Source organism: Salmo salar, chromosome ssa13 (genome assembly GCF_905237065.1).
Source record: "Salmo salar chromosome ssa13, Ssal_v3.1, whole genome shotgun sequence".
Taxonomy (NCBI): domain Eukaryota; kingdom Metazoa; phylum Chordata; class Actinopteri; order Salmoniformes; family Salmonidae; genus Salmo; species Salmo salar.
The window spans coordinates 7540408-7561582 of NC_059454.1; the positions used below are offsets into that span (position 1 = coordinate 7540408).

At 43.3% G+C, this 21175-nt stretch overlaps 1 protein-coding gene across 2 annotated transcripts in view; it reads left to right on the top strand.

Moving 5' to 3' along the window:
* Positions 1 to 8867: 8867 nt before the first annotated feature.
* lama5 (laminin, alpha 5) overlaps positions 8868 to 21175 on the top strand; it is a 240070-nt gene continuing 227762 nt past the window's right edge. For both annotated transcript variants that reach the window (XM_045692859.1, XM_045692860.1), the window contains exons 1-2: positions 8868 to 9437; positions 17358 to 17510. In XM_045692859.1, the coding sequence (XP_045548815.1) occupies positions 9135 to 9437; positions 17358 to 17510 (456 nt within the window). In that variant the 5' untranslated portion in view covers positions 8868 to 9134. The remainder of the gene's footprint in view (positions 9438 to 17357; positions 17511 to 21175) is intronic.

Here is a 21175-nt window from a genome sequence, read left to right on the forward strand (position 1 = left end):
GCCTACCTGCCTGGTTACTGGTCCAACGCTCTAACCACTAGGCTACCTGCTGGTTACTGGCCCAACGCTCTAACCACCAGGCTACCTGCTGGTTACTGACCCAACGCTCTAACCACTTGGCTACCTGCTGGTTACTGGCCCAACGCTCTAACCACTAGGCTACCTGCTGGTTACTGGCCCAATGCTCTAACCACTAGGCTACCTGCTGGTTACTGGCCCAACGCTCTAACCACTAGGCTACCTACCTGTTACTGGCCCAACGCTCTAACCACTAGACTACCTGCTGGTTACTGGCCAAACGCTCTAACCACTAGGCTACCTGCTGGTTACTGGTCCAACGCTCTAACCACTAGGCTACATGCTGGTTACTAGTCCAACGCTCTAACCAATAGGCTACCTGCTGGATACTGGCCCAACGCTCTAACCACTAGGCTACCTGCTGGTTACTGGCCCAACGCTCTAACCACTAGGCTACCTGCTGGTTACTGGCCCAACGCTCTAACCACCAGGCTACCTGCTGGTTACTGGCCCAACGCTCTAACCACTAGGCTACCTGCTGGTTACTGACCCAACGCTCTAACCACTAGCCTACCTGCCTGGTTACTGGTCCAACACTCTAACCACTAGGCTACCTGCTGGTTACTGACCCAACGCTCTAACCACTAGGCTACCTGCTGGTTACTGGCCCAACGCTCTAACCACTAGGCTACCAGCTGGTTACTGGTCCAATGCTCTAACCACTAGGCTACCTACTGGTTACTGGCCCAACGCTCTAACCACTAGGCTACCTGCTGGTTACTGGCCCAACGCTCTAACCACCAGGCTACCTGCTGGTTACTGGCCCAACGCTCTAACCACCAGGCTACCTGCTGGTTACTGACCCAACGCTCTAACCACTAGGCTACCTGCCTGGTTACTGGTCCAACGCTGTAACCACTAGGCTACCTGCTGGTTACTGACCCAACGCTCTAACCACTAGCCTACCTGCCTGGTTACTGGTCCAACGCTCTAACCACTAGGCTACCTGCTGGTTACTGACCCAACGCTCTAACCACTAGGCTACCAGCTGGTTACTGGTCCAATGCTCTAACCACTAGGCTACCTGCTGGTTACTGGCCCAACGCTCTAACCACTAGGCTACCTGCTGGTTACTGGCCCAACGCTCCAACCACTAGGCTACCTGCTGGTTGCTGGCCCAACGCTCTAACCACTAGACTACCTGCTGGTTACTGGCCCAACGCTCTAACCACTAGGCTACCTGCTGGTTACTGGCCCAACGCTCTCACCACTAGACTACCTGCTGGTTACTGGTCCAACACTCTAACCACTAGGCTACCTGCTGGTTACTGGTACAACGCTCTAACCACTAGGCTACATGCTGGTTACTAGTCCAACGCTCTAACCACTAGCCAACCTGCTGGTTACTAGTCCAACGCTCTAACCACTAGGCTACCTGCTGGTTACTGGCCCAACGCTCTAACCACTAGGCTACCTGCTGGTTACTGGCCCAACGCTCTAACCACTAGGCTACATGCAGGTTACTGTCCCAAAGCTCTAACCACCAGGCTACCTGCTGGTTACTGGCCCAACGCTCTAACCACCAGACTACCTGCTGGTTACTGGTCCAACGCTCTAACCACTAGGCTACCTGCTGGTTACTGGCCCAACGCTCTAACCACCAGGCTACCTGCTGGTTACTGACCCAACGCTCTAACCACTTGGCTACCTGCTGGTTACTGGCCCAACGCTCTAACCACTAGGCTACCTGCTGGTTACTGGCCCAACGCTCCAACCACTAGGCTACCTGCTGGTTACTGGCCCAACGCTCTAACCACTAGACTACCTGCTGGTTAATGGCCCAACGCTCTAACCACTAGGCTACCTGCTGGTTACTGGCCCAACGCTCTCACCACTAGACTACCTGCTGGTTACTGGTCCAACACTCTAACCACTAGGCTACCTTCTGGTTACTGGTACAACGCTCTAACCACTAGGCTACATGCTGGTTACTAGTCCAACGCTCTAACCACTAGCCAACCTGCTGGTTACTAGTCCAACGCTCTAACCACTAGGCTACCTGCTGGTTACTGGCCCAACGCTCTAACCACTAGGCTACCTGCTGGTTACTGGCCCAACACTCTAACCACTAGGCTACCTGCAGGTTACTGTCCCAAAGCTCTAACCACCAAGCTACTTGCTGGTTACTGGCCCAACGCTCTAACCACCAGACTACCTGCTGGTTACTGGTCCAACGCTCTAACCACTAGGCTACCTGCTGGTTACTGGCCCAACGCTCTAACCACCAGGCTACCTGCTGGTTACTGACCCAACGCTCTAACCACTTGGCTACCTGCTGGTTACTGGCCCAACGCTCTAACCACTAGGCTACCTGCTGGTTACTGGCCCAATGCTCTAACCACTAGGCTACCTGCTGGTTACTGGCCCAACGCTCTAACCACTAGGCTACCTACCTGTTACTGGCCCAACGCTCTAACCACTAGACTACCTGCTGGTTACTGGCCAAACGCTCTAACCACTAGCCAACCTGCTGGTTACTAGTCCAACGCTCTAACCACTAGGCTTCCTGCTGGTTACTGGCCCAACACTCTAACCACTAGGCTACCTGCTGGTTACTGGCCCAACGCTCTCACCACTAGACTACCTGCTGGTTACTGGTCCAACACTCTAACCACTAGGCTACCTGCTGGTTACTGGTACAACGCTCTAACCACTAGGCTACATGCTGGTTACTAGTCCAACGCTCTAACCACTAGCCAACCTGCTGGTTACTAGTCCAACGCTCTAACCAATAGGCTACCTGCTGGTTACTGGCCCAACGCTCTAACCACCAGACTACCTGCTGGTTACTGGTCCAACGCTCTAACCACTAGGCTACCTGCTGGTTACTGGCCCAATGCTCTAACCACCAGGCTACCTGCTGGTTACTGACCCAACGCTCTCACCACTAGGCTACCTGCTGGTTACTGGTCCAACGCTCTAACCACTAGGCTACCTGCAGGTTACTGACCCAACGCTCTAACCACTAGGCTACCTGCTGGTTACTGGCCCAACGCTCTAACCACTAGGCTACCTGCTGGTTACTGGCCCAATGCTCTAACCACTAGGCTACCTGCTGGTTACTGGCTCAACGTCTAACCACTAGGCTACCTGCCTGTTACTGGCCCAACGCTCTAACCACTAGACTACCTGCTGGTTACTGGCCAAACGCTCTAACCACTAGGCTACCTGCTGGTTACTGGCCCAACACTCTAACCACTAGGCTACCTGCTCTAACCACTAGGCTACCTGCTGGTTACTGGCCCAACACTCTAACCACTAGGCTACCTGCTGGTTACTGGTCCAACGCTCTAACCACTAGGCTACCTGCTGGTTACTGGCCCAATGCTCTAACCACTAGGCTACCTGCTGGTTACTGGCCCAACGCTCTAACCACTAGGCTACCTGCCTGTTACTGACCCAACGCTCTAACCACTAGACTACCTGCTGGTTACTGTAGATAGTGTAGATAATAGTAGATGGTGTAGGTAATAGGGTATGTAGATAGTGAAGGTAAAAGTAGATAGTGTAGGTAATAGGGTCTGTAGATAGTGTAGGTAATAGGGTCTATAGATAGTGTAGGTAATAGGGTCTGTAGATAGTGTAGGTAATAGGGTCTGTAGATAGTGTAGTTAATAGGGCCTGTAGATAGTGTAGGTAATAGTAGATAGTGTAGGTAATAGGGTCTGTAGATAGTGTAGGTAATAGGGCCTGTAGATAGTGTAGGTAATAGGGTCTGTAGATAGTGTAGGTAATAGGGCCTGTAGATAGTGTAGGTAATAGTAGATAGTGTAGGTAATAGGGTCTGTAGATAGTGTAGGTAATAGGGTCTGTAGATAGTGTAGGTAATAGTAGATAGTGTAGGTAATAGGGCCTGTAGATAGTGTAGGTAATAGGGTCTGTAGATAGTGTAGGTAATAGGGCCTGTAGATAGTGTAGGTAATAGTAGATAGTGTAGGTAATAGGGTCTGTAGATAGTGTAGGTAATAGGGTCTGTAGATAGTGTAGGTAATAGGGCCTGTAGATAGTGTAGGTAACCCTAACCCTAACCCTTCTCCTCCCTTCCTCTTCTCCTCCCTCTTCCCCCCTCCATCTTCTTCTCCTCCCTCCCTCCCTCCCTCCCTCCCTCCCTCCCTCCCTCCCTCCCTCCCTCCCTCCCTCCTCTTCTCCTCTCTCTCCTCCTTCTCCTCCTCCCTCCGACTTCTCCTCCTCCTCCCTCTTCTCCTCCCTACCTCCCTCCTTCCCTCCCTCCCTCTTCTCCTCCTCCCTCCTTCTTCTTCCCCACCCAACAGTCAGCGGAGAGACTTGGTACGTTGGTAAGCGGTAGCAGAGAGAACAGTCAGCATAGAGACTTGGTACGTTGGTAAGCGGTAGCAGAGAGAACAGTCAGCATAGAGACTTGGTACGTTGGTAAGCGGTAGCAGAGAGAACAGTCAGCATAGAGACTTGGTACGTTGGTAAGCGGTAGCAAAGAGAACAGTCAGCATAGAGACTTGGTACGTTGGTAAGCGGTAGCAGAGAGAACAGTCAGCGGAGAGACTTGGTACGTTGGTAAGCGGTAGCAGAGAGAACAGTCAGCGGAGAGACTTGGTACATTGGTAAGCGGTAGCAGAGAGAACAGTCAGCGGAGAGACTTGGTACGTTGGTAAGCGGTAGCAGAGAGAACAGTCAGCATAGAGACTTGGTACGTTGGTAAGCGGTAGCAGAGAGAACAGTCAGCATAGAGACTTGGTAAGTTGGTAAGCGGTAGCAGAGAGAACGGTCAGCGGAGAGACTTGGTACGTTGGTAAGCGGTAGCAGAGAGAACGGTCAGCATAGAGACTTGGTACGTTGGTAAGTGGTAGCAGAGAGAACAGTCAGCATAGAGACTTGGTACGTTGGTAAGCGGTAGCAGAGAGAACAGTCAGCATAGAGACTTGGTACGTTGGTAAGCGGTAGCAGAGAGAACAGTCAGCGGAGAGACTTGGTACGTTGGTAAGCGGTAGCAGAGAGAACAGTCAGCGGAGAGACTTGGTACGTTGGTAAGCGGTAGCAGAGAGAACAGTCAGCATAGAGACTTGGTACGTTGGTAAGCGGTAGCAGAGAGAACAGTCAGCATAGAGACTTGGTACGTTGGTAAGCGGTAGCAGAGAGAACAGTCAGCATAGAGACTTGGTACGTTGGTAAGCGGTAGCAGAGAGAACAGTCAGCATAGAGACTTGGTACGTTGGTAAGCGGTAGCAGAGAGAACAGTCAGCGGAGAGACTTGGTACGTTGGTAAGCGGTAGCAGAGAGAACAGTCAGCGTAGAGACTTGGTACGTTGGTAAGCGGTAGCAGAGAGAACAGTCAGCATAGAGACTTGGTACGTTGGTAAGCGGTAGCAGAGAGAACAGTCAGCAGAGAGACTTGGTACGTTGGTAAGCGGTAGCAGAGAGAACAGTCAGCGGAGAGACTTGGTACGTTGGTAAGCGGTAGCAGAGAGAACAGTCAGCGTAGAGACTTGGTACGTTGGTAAGCGGTAGCAGAGAGAACAGTCAGCATAGAGACTTGGTACGTTGGTAAGCGGTAGCAGAGAGAACAGTCAGCATAGAGACTTGGTACGTTGGTAAGCGGTAGCAGAGAGAACAGTCAGCGGAGAGACTTGGTACGTTGGTAAGCGGTAGCAGAGAGAACAGTCAGCGTAGAGACTTGGTACGTTGGTAAGCGGTAGCAGAGAGAACAGTCAGCGGAGAGACTTGCCAGCTGGTCAGCTCATGCTCTGAGTAAACGTCCTTGTAGCACCGTCTGGCCTTGTAGATGTTAACCTGTGTTAAGGTTTCACATCCGCTACGGAGAGAGAGAGAGAGAGAGAGAGATCAGTCAGGAATGCGGTTGTTTATTAGTGAATGGATCAACACATTGCGACTACCTCGATCAACCCTGTTGGCTGACCTCTGGTGGTTTGCTGTGATGCTCCTCAGTTAGAGGTCACAGGTCAACATGTTTGTGTGGCGTGTGTGTGTGTGTGTGTGTGTGTGTGTGTGTGTGTGTGTGTGTGTGTGTGTGTGTGTGTGTGTGTGTGTGTGTGTGAGTGTGTGTGTGTGTATGTGTGTGTGTGTGTGTGTGTATATGTGTGTGTGTGTGTGTGTGTGTGTGTGTGTGTGTGTGTGTGTGTGTGTGTGTGTGTGTGTGTGTGTGTGTGTGTGTGTGTGTGTGTGTGTGTGTGTGTGTGTGTGTGTGTGTGTGTGTGTGTGTGTGTGTGTGTGTGTGTGTGTGTGTGTGTGTATGTGTGTGTGTGTGTGTGTATATGTGTGTGTGTGTGTGTGTGTGTGTGTGTGTGTGTGTGTGTGTGTGTGTGTGTGTGTGTGTGTGTGTGTGTGTGTGTGTGTGTGTGTGTGTGTGTGTGTGTGTGTGTGTGTCGGTAGACAGCAGAGACAGGTTCTCCCTAATCTCTATGCCCTTTTCCCTGAAAGTGTGGACTCACTCAGTCCCCCCCCTCAAATTACTGAACTGGTCCAAGAAACAGTACATGGTGGAAAGTCCCTATTGGCCCATGCTTACACCAATCCAATGAGTCTAAATCCACAAAGGGGAGTAAGCAAGTTCATACACAGGAGGGAATGGTAACACACATAGAGAAGGTAGACATCTGGCCACAGCTTCCAATGGACCATACAGCCAACAGCACAGTGATCCACACTCCTCATAGCTGCCCATAGACAGACAGTGATCCACACTCCTCATAGCTGCCCATAGACAGACAGTGGACTATCCACACTCCTCATAGACGCCCATAGACATACAGTGATCCACACTCCTCATAGCTGCCCATAGACAGACAGTGGAGTGTTGTTTCACATGTTGTCCCTTCTGTTCCCATGCAGGGTCCTAGGATGGGTAAACAGGTGCTGTCCCACATCTGTTGGTCGCCTTGGCTGTGGAACCTTGCACAGAAGTCCCTGTTTCTGGACATAAGTCAAGCTTTGATCATCTCAAACATACAGTATTTGTTTGTGTTTTTTTGTTCTATTGTTGTTTTTGTTGTTGTTGTTGTTGTTGTCGTAGGTACAGTTGAAGCTGGTAGCTTACATACACTTAGGTTGGAGTCATTAAAACTCGTTTTTCAACCACTCCACAAATTTCTTGGTATGTTGGTAAGCGGTAGCAGAGAGAACATAATTGTCCTTCCTCATGAAGCCATCTATTTTGTGAAGTGCACCAGTCCCTCCTGCAGCAAATCACCCCCACAACATGATGCTGCCACCACCGTGCTTCACGGTTGGGATGGTGTTCTACGGCTTGCAAGCCTCCCCCTTTTTCCTCCAAACATAACGATGGTCATTATGGCAAACAGTTCTATTTTTGTTTCATCAGACTAGAGGACCTTTATCCAAAAAGTATGATCTTTGTCCCCATGTGCAGTTGCAAACCGTAGTCTGGCTTTTTTATGGAGGTTTTGGAGCAGTGGCTTCTTCCTTGCTGAGCGGCCTTTCAGGTTATGTCGATATAGGACTTGTTTTACTGTGGATATAGATACTTTTGTACCTGTTTCCTCCAGCATCTTCACAGGGTCCTTTGCTGTTGTTCTGGGATTGATTTGCACTTTTCACACCAAAGTATGTTCATCTCTAGGTGACATAACGCTTCTCCTTCCTGAGCGGTATGACGGCTGCATGGTCCCATGGTGTTTATACTTGCGTACTATTGTTTGTACAGATGAACGTGGTACCTTCTGGGGCTTGGGAATTTCTCCCAAGGATGAACCAGACTTGTGGAGGTCTACAATTTTCTTTCTGAGGTCTTGGCTGATTTCTTTTGATTTCCCCATGATGTCAAGCAAAGAGGCACTGAGTTTGAAGGTACTCCTTGAAATACATCCACAGGTACACCTCCAATTGACTCAAATTATGTAAATTATCCTATCAGAAGCTTCTAAAGCCATGACATCAGTTTCTGGAATTTTCCCAGCTGTTTAAAGGCACAGTCAACTCAGTGTATGTAAACTTCTGACCCACTGGAATTGTAATACAGTGAATTATAAGTGAAATAATCTGTCTGTAAACAATTGTTGGAAAAATTACTTGTGTCATGAACAAAGTAGATGTCCTAACCGACTTGCCAAAACTATAGTTTGTTATCAAGACATTTGTGGAGTGCTTGAAAAACAAGTTTTAATGACTCCAACCTAAGTGTATGTAAACTTCCGACTTCAACTGTATAATGTTTGACTAAAACGTAACAATTTCAAACCTTACTTACATTTGTATTGGATGACATTTGTATTGGATGATATTTGTATAGGCATCTCTCTACTATGTGTGGTCATACTTGGGAACAGATTACTTAATATAACATCACTTGGAGCTGATTTCCTGGTGTTTTTACAGTCTTTTATGTCCAACAATGATAATTTCACACACACCAATAAAACTTGGGGGCCAAATAAAAACACCTACGGGCCAAATTCGGCCCGCGGGACGCCAGTTGGGGAACCCTGCACTAGGCTATATATATTTAGGGTATAGGACCTATATATCCATAGATTGCATTTGGATTACTGGCGCAGTGTTATTTAGGTTATTCGTTCTGACATTCTTGATTTCTTGTTTCTATTTTTTTCATTATTATTATTATTTGTGTATATTTACATTTGACTGCACCGTTCGGGAGCTTTTCGCTGCAACCGCTATAACATCTATGTACGCGACCAATACACTTTTATTTTATTTGAGCGTCAACCTTTGCGCTGAGCTACCTCATTTCAGCCACTAGGGGCAGAAAGAGAGAGGGAATTGAATTGAGAGAGTAGGGGAGGGAGAGAGAGAGAGAGAACAGAGCACAGATAGTTAGGTGCCCGCCGGAGCGAGAGATACACAGCCGCAACAGCAGAGCGCATCGACTGTTCTGCACTTCTTCACCGCGCAACGATTCGGAGTTAAACTCTTAATTTATATCGTTGTTATATTGCTATACCTCCGATGGTAGCCTACTTTGTAACAATACAGTAAGATTATAATCTCGGTTGTTCTTTTCTTGAACATTTCTATTAGTTTTGTCCGTTGTAGCCTAGTCGCCTATTTATCTAACGAACCGCAGAGTAGAGCGCCGGCAGGTGAAGATGGCGAGGGGACTGTTGTTGGGGACTGCATCCCCGGTGGCTGGCGGCCCTACACAGTTTGCGTTGCTGCTGTTATACCCCCTAATCTGCGGCCTCTCGGCGCAGGGCCAGGAACTGCCCACCAACGGGGTGAATGGCTACAGCCTGCACCCACCTTATTTTAACCTGGCAGAAGGGACAAAAATCACAGCGACAGCGACCTGCGGAGAGGGGGACAATGGAAGGTCGATACACGATTTGTATTGCAAGCTGGTTGGGGGGCCAGTGTCAGGGGACCCGAGTCACCAGAGCCAAACCATCCAGGTAAGAACTTGAGCTATATTTTATGCAACCTGTATTTGCTATTATAGGTTAATCCACTGGGCACAGCACCTCATTTCAACGTGGATCAACCCTAGCAGCCCCCGTAAGGCGGGTGGCCCCACGGCCTCTGGCGGCCCCCAACCCAAAATAATAAAATACAAAAACCTGGAGGTCGGTCGGCCCCCACCCTTTCCCCAGATAGCATATGAACAGGTCATACGCCTTTTGCCAACATGTTTAGAATTACAGGAAATAAGCTGTAAAAACTGATAAATGTTCTCTCTGCCAATGGCAAAATGTGTAAGAATAGCAACAACAAAAAAATTGCTTTAAAAATTCAAAAATCTCTCAGAGAATTTTTAATTTGCTCTGTTAAATATACCCATTAAAATGACTTTTGCAAATGTGAATAAATTTAGTTATTAAGAGATTTCTCAATGATCGTTGTCATGTTAGCACATTGGTTGAAGACAGTGACATTTTAAAACTTGGTTAAAACTCTGGATGGGAGACCAATTGAATAGCTGTAGTTAGATCAACTCTCCAGTAGGGTGTGAATGTGGATAATATACATACATAATGTTGAAAATCTGATGTTGTTTCAAAGGTACAAATTCAACATATTTTATACAAGGTTTGTCTGTGTTGAAAATTGGTTAGAATGATGACATAATCCTGTTGTTGAAATTCCACCTTAAAAAACCACAGTTGATTGCTTTTTTTCAAATCCAATGTAATTTCCACAAAGATTCCACGTCACAATAAGTTGACAAATGATGTTGAACGAACACTGATTAAACCAGTTTCTTCCCAGTGGGATTTTACCTGCTTGGATAAAACAAGGCTCGTTTTTTAAAATTAACTTATTGCCTATAACTAACTAAAAAGTTGTTAATCAATCATTCAATCAAATTTATTTATAAAGCCCTTTTTACATCAGCCGATGTCACAAAGTGCTTATACAGAAACTCAGCCTAAAACCCCAAACAGCAAGCAATGCAGGTGTAGAAGCACGGTGGCTAGGAAAAACTCCCTAGAAAGGCCGAGAACCTAGGAAGAAACCTAGAGAGGAACCAGGCTATGAGGGGTGGACAGTCCTCTTCTGGCTGTGCTGGGTGGAGATTATAACAGAACATGGCCAAGATGTTCAAATGTTCATAGATGACCAGCAGGGTCAAATAATAATAATCACAGTGGTTATAGAGGGGGCAACAGGTCAGCACCTCAGGAGTAAATCTCAGTTGGCTTTTCATAGCCGATCATTCAGAGTTAGAGACAGCAGGTGCGGTAGAGGGAGAGTCGAAAACAGCAAGTTCGGGACAAGGTAGCACGTCCGGTGAACAAGTCAGGGTTCCATAGCCGCAGGCAGAACAGTTGAAACTGGAGCAGCAGCACAACCATGTGGACTGGGGACAACAAGGAGTCATGAGTCCAGGTAGTCTTGAGGCATGGTCCTAGGGCTCAGGTCCTCCAAGAGAGAGAGAGAGAGTGAGAGAGAGAGAGAGAGAGAGAGAGAGAGAGAATTATAGCATACTTAAATTCACACAGGACAGCGGATAAGACAGTAGAAATATTCCAGATATAACAGACTGACCCTAGCCCCCCGACACAAAAATGATTGCAACATAATTACTGGAGGCTGAGACAGGAGGGGTCGGGAGACACTGTGGCCCCGTCCGACGATACCCAGTGTGGCCCCGTCCGACGATACCCAGTTGACGTGGTACGTCAAGGCCGCTACAGATGCCATATCTTAATTTGATCATCCTGTTGTTGCAGGAAATTTCCTAAACAGCAGGAAATACAAACTTGTAGTATATTCAAGGTTTAAAAAAGTATTCTAAAGTTTGTAATTTCCTTTTTAAAAATGTCAGACTTGATTTGCCCTAACGAAAAATGTATCAACCCCTACACATTTTTTTTCTTCATTAATTATAACCCACATTATAATCCTGTCGCTCAAATTGAGATACGACATCGGTACATCTCCAGTTGATCAACACAAATGAGGAAAAGGTCGGTGGTTGTATTTAATGAAAGTTTTAATTAATAGTATGAATTTCAGCAGCCTGTGGAAGAACAGCAGTTGTACAGGACAGACATATGTACAGGTGAGCTTTTTCAGAATTCAGAACTCAATGTTGTTGCTAGGCAGATCTCACGACCAGTTATGAAAACTCAACTCCTCCTGGATATAAGAGAACAGGACTGAGGAGTTCCTCATCTACGGTGCTGTTGTTGCTTTTAATTTCACAGCATGGCTTAACCACTAGATGGATTATGTGGCTATATCACTTCTAACCCCCCATACACAAACATGCCCTCACACACACAAACATGCCCTCACACACACAAACATGCCCTCACACACACACACACACACACACACACACACACACACACACACACACACACACACACACACACACACACACACACACACACACACACACACACACACACACACACACACACACACACACACACACACACACACACACACACACACACACACACACACACACACACACACACACACACACACACACACACACACACACGCATGCTCACACGGACACACACACCGCCCCCGCTGCTCATTCCGGTCTCCCTCATTCGTTTTTTGTCTCTTCGAGATAAGTGTGTTATTATCTTGTGTTGTCTTAAGGGTTAAACATGACCCGCCACGATGTTTAACAGGAAAGAAAACTCACTAAATTAGATATATTTTTTTTAACATGAAATGTGATGACTTTTCCTAAGAGTGACCCTAATATTAGAAAAAGTGAAACATCACCTTTGTTAATATTTCCATGTAAGCTGTATACCACCAGGGAACAAAGATTGTCTTAGGATCATTTTTGACCCGGCAGTTATTAAATCATTTACACACCACAAAAACCACAAAGACTCACTCACTCCACTCACTCACTCACTCACTCACTCACTCACTCACTCACTCACTCACTCACTCACTCACTCACTCACTCACTCACTCACTCACTCACTCACTCACTCACTCACTCACTCACTCACTCACTCACTCACTCCACTCACTCCACTCACTCACTTACTCACTCACTCACTCACACACACACACACACACACACACTCACTCACTCACTCACTCAATGAGAAATTGATATTGTGTGCTACTGATTGAACTCAGACAAAACTAAAACTGTATTGAGCATGTGCAGCATCTTCCCTCTACGACCCCACACAATGGGGAATGTAGTCAAAGGCTATTAAGATGCTTCAGATGTGAGACATTCATCTGTAAAGTCCATGCACACACACTTGCATACTGTCCTACATCTGCTAATTAGAGTTGATTGATTTATGTTCTTCACTTTTTTATTTATTTTGTATCTATTATCTTATTTTATTGTTATTTATTGTTGTTGTTTATACACCTTGTGGGTGGGTGGGTGGGGGGCAATGGTTTCAAAAAAATGGGAGAAGACTAGTATTTTGTAGTTGAATTCCTTATTATATTGTTTATTATTATATTCCTTAAAAAAGTTCAAGACTGTTATTATTTCCCTTCAATAAAATGCATTCAAAACTACTTCCTGCACATTTCTGCTACTTTCTTAGGCTATACAAGTGCTATCTCTTGCAAAAAAAATATATGTTTACATCTATGTAGTATCTTTAGCAATAATAATAAACCTTTACTTTAGTACAGAAAACAATTATGACTGGTGTGTTGTAATAGAAATGAATGGTGTCCACTGATTAAATGCAGTCTTTTTGCATTGTGAAGAGGGAAAACCTAGATATTCACAACGTTTGTTATGAATGACAGGTTGTTTCTCCACGCAAAATAGATTTAGGGTTTAAAATTCAATTAAGCTGCTTTATTTTAGGGGTTTAAGTGAAGGCAGGTCATGTTTTACCCTTAGGACAAGGGGGAGTATACAGAATGTTAAGACTACACAAGGGTTAATTAAAAACAGCAGGTGAGCTGAGTGGGGGTCGATGGGGGAGGTGTTTTCACTGGAATCCACCCCTCCCCACGCAGACACACACCCTGTACACTTTACTGCCTCGGTGCTTATTGCCATGGTTTCAACATGAGATCATCCCCCTCCTCCTTTCTCTCTCTCTCTACCTCACCCTCTCTCTCTCTCTCTGTCTCTCTCTCCCTGTGTCTCTCTCTCCCTCTCTCCCTCTCTCTCTCTCTCTCTCTCTCTTTCTCACCCTCTCTCTCTCTCTCTCTCTCTCTCTCTCTCTCTCTCTCTCTCTCTCTGTCTCTCTCTCCCTGTGTCTCTCTCTCCCTCTCTCCCCCTCTCTCTCTCTCTCTCTCTCTTTCTCACCCTCTCTCTCTGTCTCTCTCTTTCTCTACCTCTCTCTCTCTCTGTCTCTCTCTTTCTCTACCTCTCTCTCTCTGTGTCTCTCTCTCCCTTCCATCTCTGTGTCTCTCTCTCTGTGTCTCTCTCTCCCTGTGTCTGTCTCTCCCTGTGTCTCTCTCTCCCTCTCTCCCTCTCTCTCTCTCACCCTATCTCTCTCTGTCTCTCTCTCTCTCTCCCTCTCTCCCTCTCTCTCTCTCCCTTCCATCTCTCTCTCTCTCTCTCTCTCTCTCTCTCTCTCTCTCTCTCTCTCTCTCTCTCACCCTCTCGCTCTGTGTCTCTCTCTCTCTCTCTCTCTCCCTCTCTCTCCCTTCCATCTCTCTCTCTCTCTCTCTCTCTCTCTCTCTCTCTCTCTCTCTCTGTCTCCCTCTCTCTCGCTCTCTCTCTCTACCTCTCTCTCTCTCTCTCTACCTCTCTCTCTCTCTCTCTCTACCTCTCTCTCTACCTCTCTCTCTCACCCTCTCTCTCTCTCCCTCTCCCTCTCCCTCCCTAAACCCTTAAGTCACTGAACTCACTGGTCTGTGCATCCTCAGGGTAAATACCATGATACCTGCACCAAGGGTCTATTCCATGAGCTCCTGAGTGACGCAGTGGGCTAAGGCACTGCATCTCAGTGCTAGAGGTGTCACTACAGTACCTGGTTCCAATCCAGGCCCTATCACAATCCGGCTGTGATTGGGAGTCCCATAGGGCGGCGCACAATTGCCTCGGATTTGGCTTAGGCCGTCATTGTAAATAATAATTTGTTCTTAACTTACTTGCCTAGTTAAATAAAAAAAAGTCATCATACAGAGTATACTATACTACAATATATTATACTATACTACAATATATTATACTACAATATATTATACTATACTATAATATTTTATATTATACTACAATATATTATACTATATTATACTACAATATACTATACTACAATATATTATACTATACTATACTACAATCTATTATACTATATTATACTATACTATACTAAATTACAATATACTATACTAAAATACAATATATGATAATATACTATACTACAATATATTATACTATACTACACTACAATATATTAGACTATACTATACTACAATATATTTTACTATACTATACTACAATATATTATACTATACAATATTATACTATACTACAATATGTTGTACTATACTACAATATATTATACTATACAATACTATACTACAATATATTGTACTATACTACAATATATAATACTATATAATATTATACAATATTATACTATACTACAATATATTATATTATACTAAACTACAATACATTATACTATACAATATTATACTAAACTACAATATATTGTACTATACTACAATATATTATACTAAACTATAAAATATTATACTATACCACCATTCTACAATATATTATACTATACTATATTACAATATATTTTACTATACTATACTACAATATATAATACTATACTACAATATTTTATACTATACTATACTACAATATATTATACTATACTGCAATACATTATACTCTACTATATTATACTATACTATACCACAATATATTATACTATACTATATTATACTATACTACACTACAATGTATTATACGATACCACAATATATTATACTATACTATACTATACTATACAACCAATATATTATACTACACTATACTATGCTATACTACAGTATATTATACTACAATGTATTATACTATACTAATTGCACTACACTATACTAAACTACAATATATTATACTATACTATATTATATGGTACTATACTATATTATACTATACTACAATATGTTATACTACACTATATTATATGATACTATACTATATTATACTATACTAAACTACAAGATATTATACTATATTATACTATACTAAACTACAGTATATTATACTATACTATATTATATGATACTATACCATATTATATTGTACTATACTATATTATACTATACTAAACTACAGTATATGATACTATACTATATTATATAGTATTATACTATATTATACTATACTATTCTAAACTACAATATATTATACTATGCTATATTATATGGTACTATGCTATTTTATACTATACTACAATATGTTATACTACACTATATTATATGATACTATACTATATTTTACTATACTATACTAAACTACAAGATATTATACTATATTATACTATACTAAACTACAATATATTATACTATACTATATTATATGATACTATACCATATTATATGTTACTATACTATATTATACTATATTATACTATGCTATAATATATTATACTATACTACAATGTATTATACTATACTATATTGTACTATACTACACTAAACTACAATATATTATACTATACTATATTATATGGTACTATACTATAGTATATGGTACTATACTATATTATATGGTACTATATTATATGATACTATACTATATTATATGATACTATACTATATTATATGGTACTATACTATATTATATGATACTATACTATATTATATGATACTATACTATATTATATGATACTATACTATATTATATGGTACTATACTATATTATATGATACTATACTATATTATATGGTACTATACTATATTATATGATACTATACTATGCTATTCTAAACTACAATATATTATACTATATTATATGGTACTATACTGTATTATACTATACTACAATGTATTATACTATACTATAATATACTATACTAGTCTAAACTACGCTATATTATACTATACTATATTATATGGTACTATACTATATTATATGATACTATACTATATTATATGGTATTATACTATATTATATGATACTGTACTATACTATTCTAAACTTCAATATATTATACTATATTATATGGTACTATACTATATTATACTATACTATAATATATTATACTATACTACAATGTATTATACTATACTATATTATACTATACTATTCTAAACTACAATATATTATACTATACTATATTATATGGTACTATACTTTATTATATGGTACTATACTATATTATATGATACTATACTATATTATATGATACTGTACTATATTATACTATATTATATGGCACTATACTATATTATATGATACTATACTACACTAAACTACAATATATTATACTATACTATATTATATGGTGCTATACTATATTATATGGTACTATACTATATTATATGATACTATACTATATTATATGATACTATATTATATGGTACTATACTATATTATATGGTACTATACTGTATTATAGGGTACTATACTATATTATATGATACTATACTATATTATATGGTACTATACTATATTATATGATACTATACTATATTATATGATACTGTACTATATTATACTATATTATATGGCACTATACTATATTATATGATACTATACTACACTAAACTACAATATATTATACTATACTATATTATATAGTGCTATACTATATTATATGATACTATACTATACTACACTAAACTACAATATATTATACTATACTATATTGTATGGTGCTATACTATATTATATGGTACTATACTATCTATAACATACTATTTGTTGTGTTCTTCAGGGCCAGTACTGTGATACGTGCGCCATGGGGGACAGTGACAGAGCACACCCCATCACCAATGCCATCGACGGGACAGAGCGGTGGTGGCAGAGCCCTCCTCTCTCCCGCAGCACAGAGTTCAACGAGGTCAACGTCACCTTGGACCTGGGACAGGTAGGACTTTATACTTTACATTATACACACACACACACACACACACACACACACACACACACACACACACACACACACACACACACACACACACACACACACACACACACACACACACACACCCTGGACCTGTGACAGGTAGGACTCTCTGCAGCTCAACACTAAGTCGGTCGTAGCTACAGTTGATCTGACTTTGTGATGAGAGTTTACACCTGTTGCACCAACCAAAAACAAGACTGGTCGTGGCTAAATCCAGCGTAAACAATGCTCTTCATAACGATGGTTGCTAGGCAGCGCCCGTCACTAAGCTGTTGCTTGGCAGCGCCCCGGGTTACCGTCCTCCTGGCATATTGTTGCTTACTGAAACTGCCTGTGAAGGTATCCAACCGTTAACAGATGTCAAGTATTATTAGCCTTGTGTGGCTAATTATCGCAGTTTTGATTGGGACAGCCACCATCGCGCTGCTTTGAGACAAGCATTGGGACTTGTTTTGATAAATCAATGTACAGATTTTTTTTTGTGGTGGGGGTGGGGGGGTGGGGGGTGAATGTTGAGGTGAATGTTCACCATCGTTAGTCTGGTTAGTTCGTCTATTAGCAGGTGAGTGTTCACCATTGTTAGTCTGGTTAGTTCGTCTATTAGCAGGTGAATGTTCACCATCGTTAGTCTGGTTGGTTCGTCTATTAGCAGGTGAGTGTTCACAATCGTTAGTCTGGTTGGTTCGTCTATTAGCAGGTGAGTGTTCACCATCGTTAGTCTGGTTAGTTCGTCTATTAGCAGGTGAATGTTCACCATCGTTAGTCTGGTTGGTTCGTCTATTAGCAAGACTAATCACATTTTGCTAGCATGTTGTGTAGTTTAGTGGATTATTTTGCCTGTAGCTACTCCAAAAAGCCAGTGCCGTGTCTGATAATCAATCAATGAGATTACGTTTTCACTGAAAAGTGAAAATCCTATCATTTTTTGCTGTTGATTCGAGCGTCAAGGCAACTCCAGAAAGGCCACGGATGTTGTGAAATATGAACACGAAACCCCCATCGTTTTTGAAAAATATAAATTGTTCATATTTTCTGTGCGTATCAGGATGGATGCTAGTCCCAATTGAACACCCTACGCCCGCTCCCTTCTAGTATATAGGTCCAGGCGTAGCTCATAGCAGGAAGGGCTTACTCCCAGGTATCATTTCTAGGTTGGATGTAGAGTTGCGACTCACTGGTGCAAGCGGCCCTGATGTTGATTCACTCAGTCTATTTATGTCTCTGTCTCTCCTCTTAGACACACACACACACACACACACACACACACACACTCTCTCTCTTCTCCCATCCCCCTGGCTCCACATCTGTCCTGTCTCTCTCATGTCTCATGTCTCTGTGTTGTGTTTTCACTGTAAGGTTTGGTTGGACTGTACCACCTGTCATCTGATACAGCAGACAAGGTTCCCATTGGGCTAAAACTGGTTGAATCACCGTTGTTTCCACCAATCAACGTGGAAAACTGATTGGATTTGCAAAGTCGTTAACTTAATGTAATTTCGTCTATTTTTTTAAACTTTAAATCCCATCACTTTTAACCTAAATCCAATGACATGGTGATTTCACGTTGAATTCACGTTAGTTGACAACTCAACCAACTAGGTGTTGAAATGACATCTGTGTCCAAGGTTGTGTTATTTAGTATTTATTGTTGAGGTGTGTAGAGTCCTGTAGAGTCCTGTCAGTGTGTAGAGTCCTGTGTAGAGTCCTGTCAGTGTGTAGAGTCCTGTCAGAGTGTAGAGTCCTGTCAGTGTGTAGAGTCCTGTCAGTGTGTAGAGTCCTGTCAATGTGTAGAGTCCTGTCAGTGTGTAGAGTCCTGTCAGTGTGTAGAGTCCTGTCAGTGTATAGAGTCCTGTCAGAGTCCTGTCAGTGTGTAGAGTGTGTAGAGTCCTGTCGGTAGAGTCCTGTCAGTGTGTAGAGTCCTATCAGAGTGTAGAGTCCTGTCAGTGTGTAGAGTCCTGTCAGTGTGTAGAGTCCTGTCAGTGTGTAGAGTCCTGTCAGAGTGTAGTGTCCTGTCAGAGTGTCGAGTCCTGTCAGAGTCCTGTCAGTGTGTAGAGTCCTGTCAGTGTGTAGAGTCCTGTCAGTGTGTAGAGTCCTGTCAGAGTCCTGTCCGTGTGTAGAGTCCTGTCAGTGTGTAGAGTCCTATCAGAGTGTAGAGTCCTGTCAGTGTGTCGAGTCCTGTCACAGTGTGTAGAGTCCTGTCAGTGTGTAGAGTCCTGTCAGTGTGTAGAGTCCTGTCAGTGTGTAGAGTCCTGTCAGAGTGTCGCGTCCTGTCAGAGTCCTGTCAGTGTGTAGAGTCCTGTCAGTGTGTAGAGTCCTGTCAGAGTGTAGAGTCCTGTCAGTGTGTAGAGTCCTGTCAGTGTGTAGAGTCCTGTCAGTGTGTAGAGTCCTGTCGGTGTGTAGAGTCCTGTCAGTGTGTAGAGTGTGTAGAGTCCTGTCGGTGTGTAGAGTCCTGTCAGTGTGTAGAGTCCTGTCAGAGTGTGTAGAGTCCTGTCAGAGTGTGTAGAGTCCTGTCAGAGTGTGTAGAGTCCTGTCAGAGTGTGTAGGGCCCTGTCGGTGTGTAGAGTCCTGTCAGTGTGTAGAGTCCTGTCAGAGTGTGTAGAGTCCTGTCAGAGTGTGTAGAGTCCTGTCGGTGTGTAGAGTCCTGTCTGTGTTAGGGCCTTGTCAGTGTGTAGAGTCCTGTCAGTGTGTAGAGTCCTGTCAGTGTGTAGAGTGTGTAGAGTCCTGTCGGTGTGTAGAGTCCTGTCAGTGTGTAGAGTCCTGTCAGAGTGTGTAGAGTCCTGTCAGAGTGTGTAGAGTCCTGTCAGAGTGTGTAGAGTCCTGTCGGTGTGTAGAGTCCTGTCAGTGTGTAGATTCCTGTCAGTGTGTAGAGTCCTGTCAGTGTGTAGAGTCCTGTCAGTGTGTGTAGAGTCCTGTCAGTGTGTAGAGTCCTGTTAGTGTGTAGAGTCCTGTCAGTGTGTAGAGTCCTGTCAGAGTGTGTAGAGTCCTGTCAGTGTGTAGAGTCCTGTCAGTGTGTAGAGTCCTGTCAGTGTTTCAGATAGAAGAGAACGTCCCTGGTGACACAGGGGATAAAATACCTGGCTTGTGAACCGAACTTTGCAGGCTCAAACTCTACATTGTCAACATATACAGTCTAAAAAAAAATATGCTTGTGTCTGTATGAATGTCCTATAATTGAAAATGCTGTGTGTTTATATTACCTTGTAGTGGGGCATAAGATGTAAAATGCTGTTAATTAAAGAGAGAGCAACAGAGAGAAAGAGCAGCAGAGAGAGAGGGAGAGGAGCAGAGAGGGAGAGGAAGAGGAGCAGAGAGGGAGAGGAAGAGGAGCAGAGAGGGAGAGGAAGAGGAACAGGGAGAGAAAGGACAGGAGAGAGAGAGGAGAGAGAGGACAGGAGAGAGAGAGAGAGAGAGGACAGGAGAGAGGACAGGAGAGAGAGAGGAGAGAGAGGACAGGAGAGAGAGAGGACAGGAGAGAGAGAGAGGAGTAAAAACAGAGACAGTTAGAGCTCTGTCTGAGAACCTCTTGATGGTACCCTAATAAGTCACACACACACACACACACACACACACACACACACACACACACACACACACACACACACACACACACACACACACACACACAC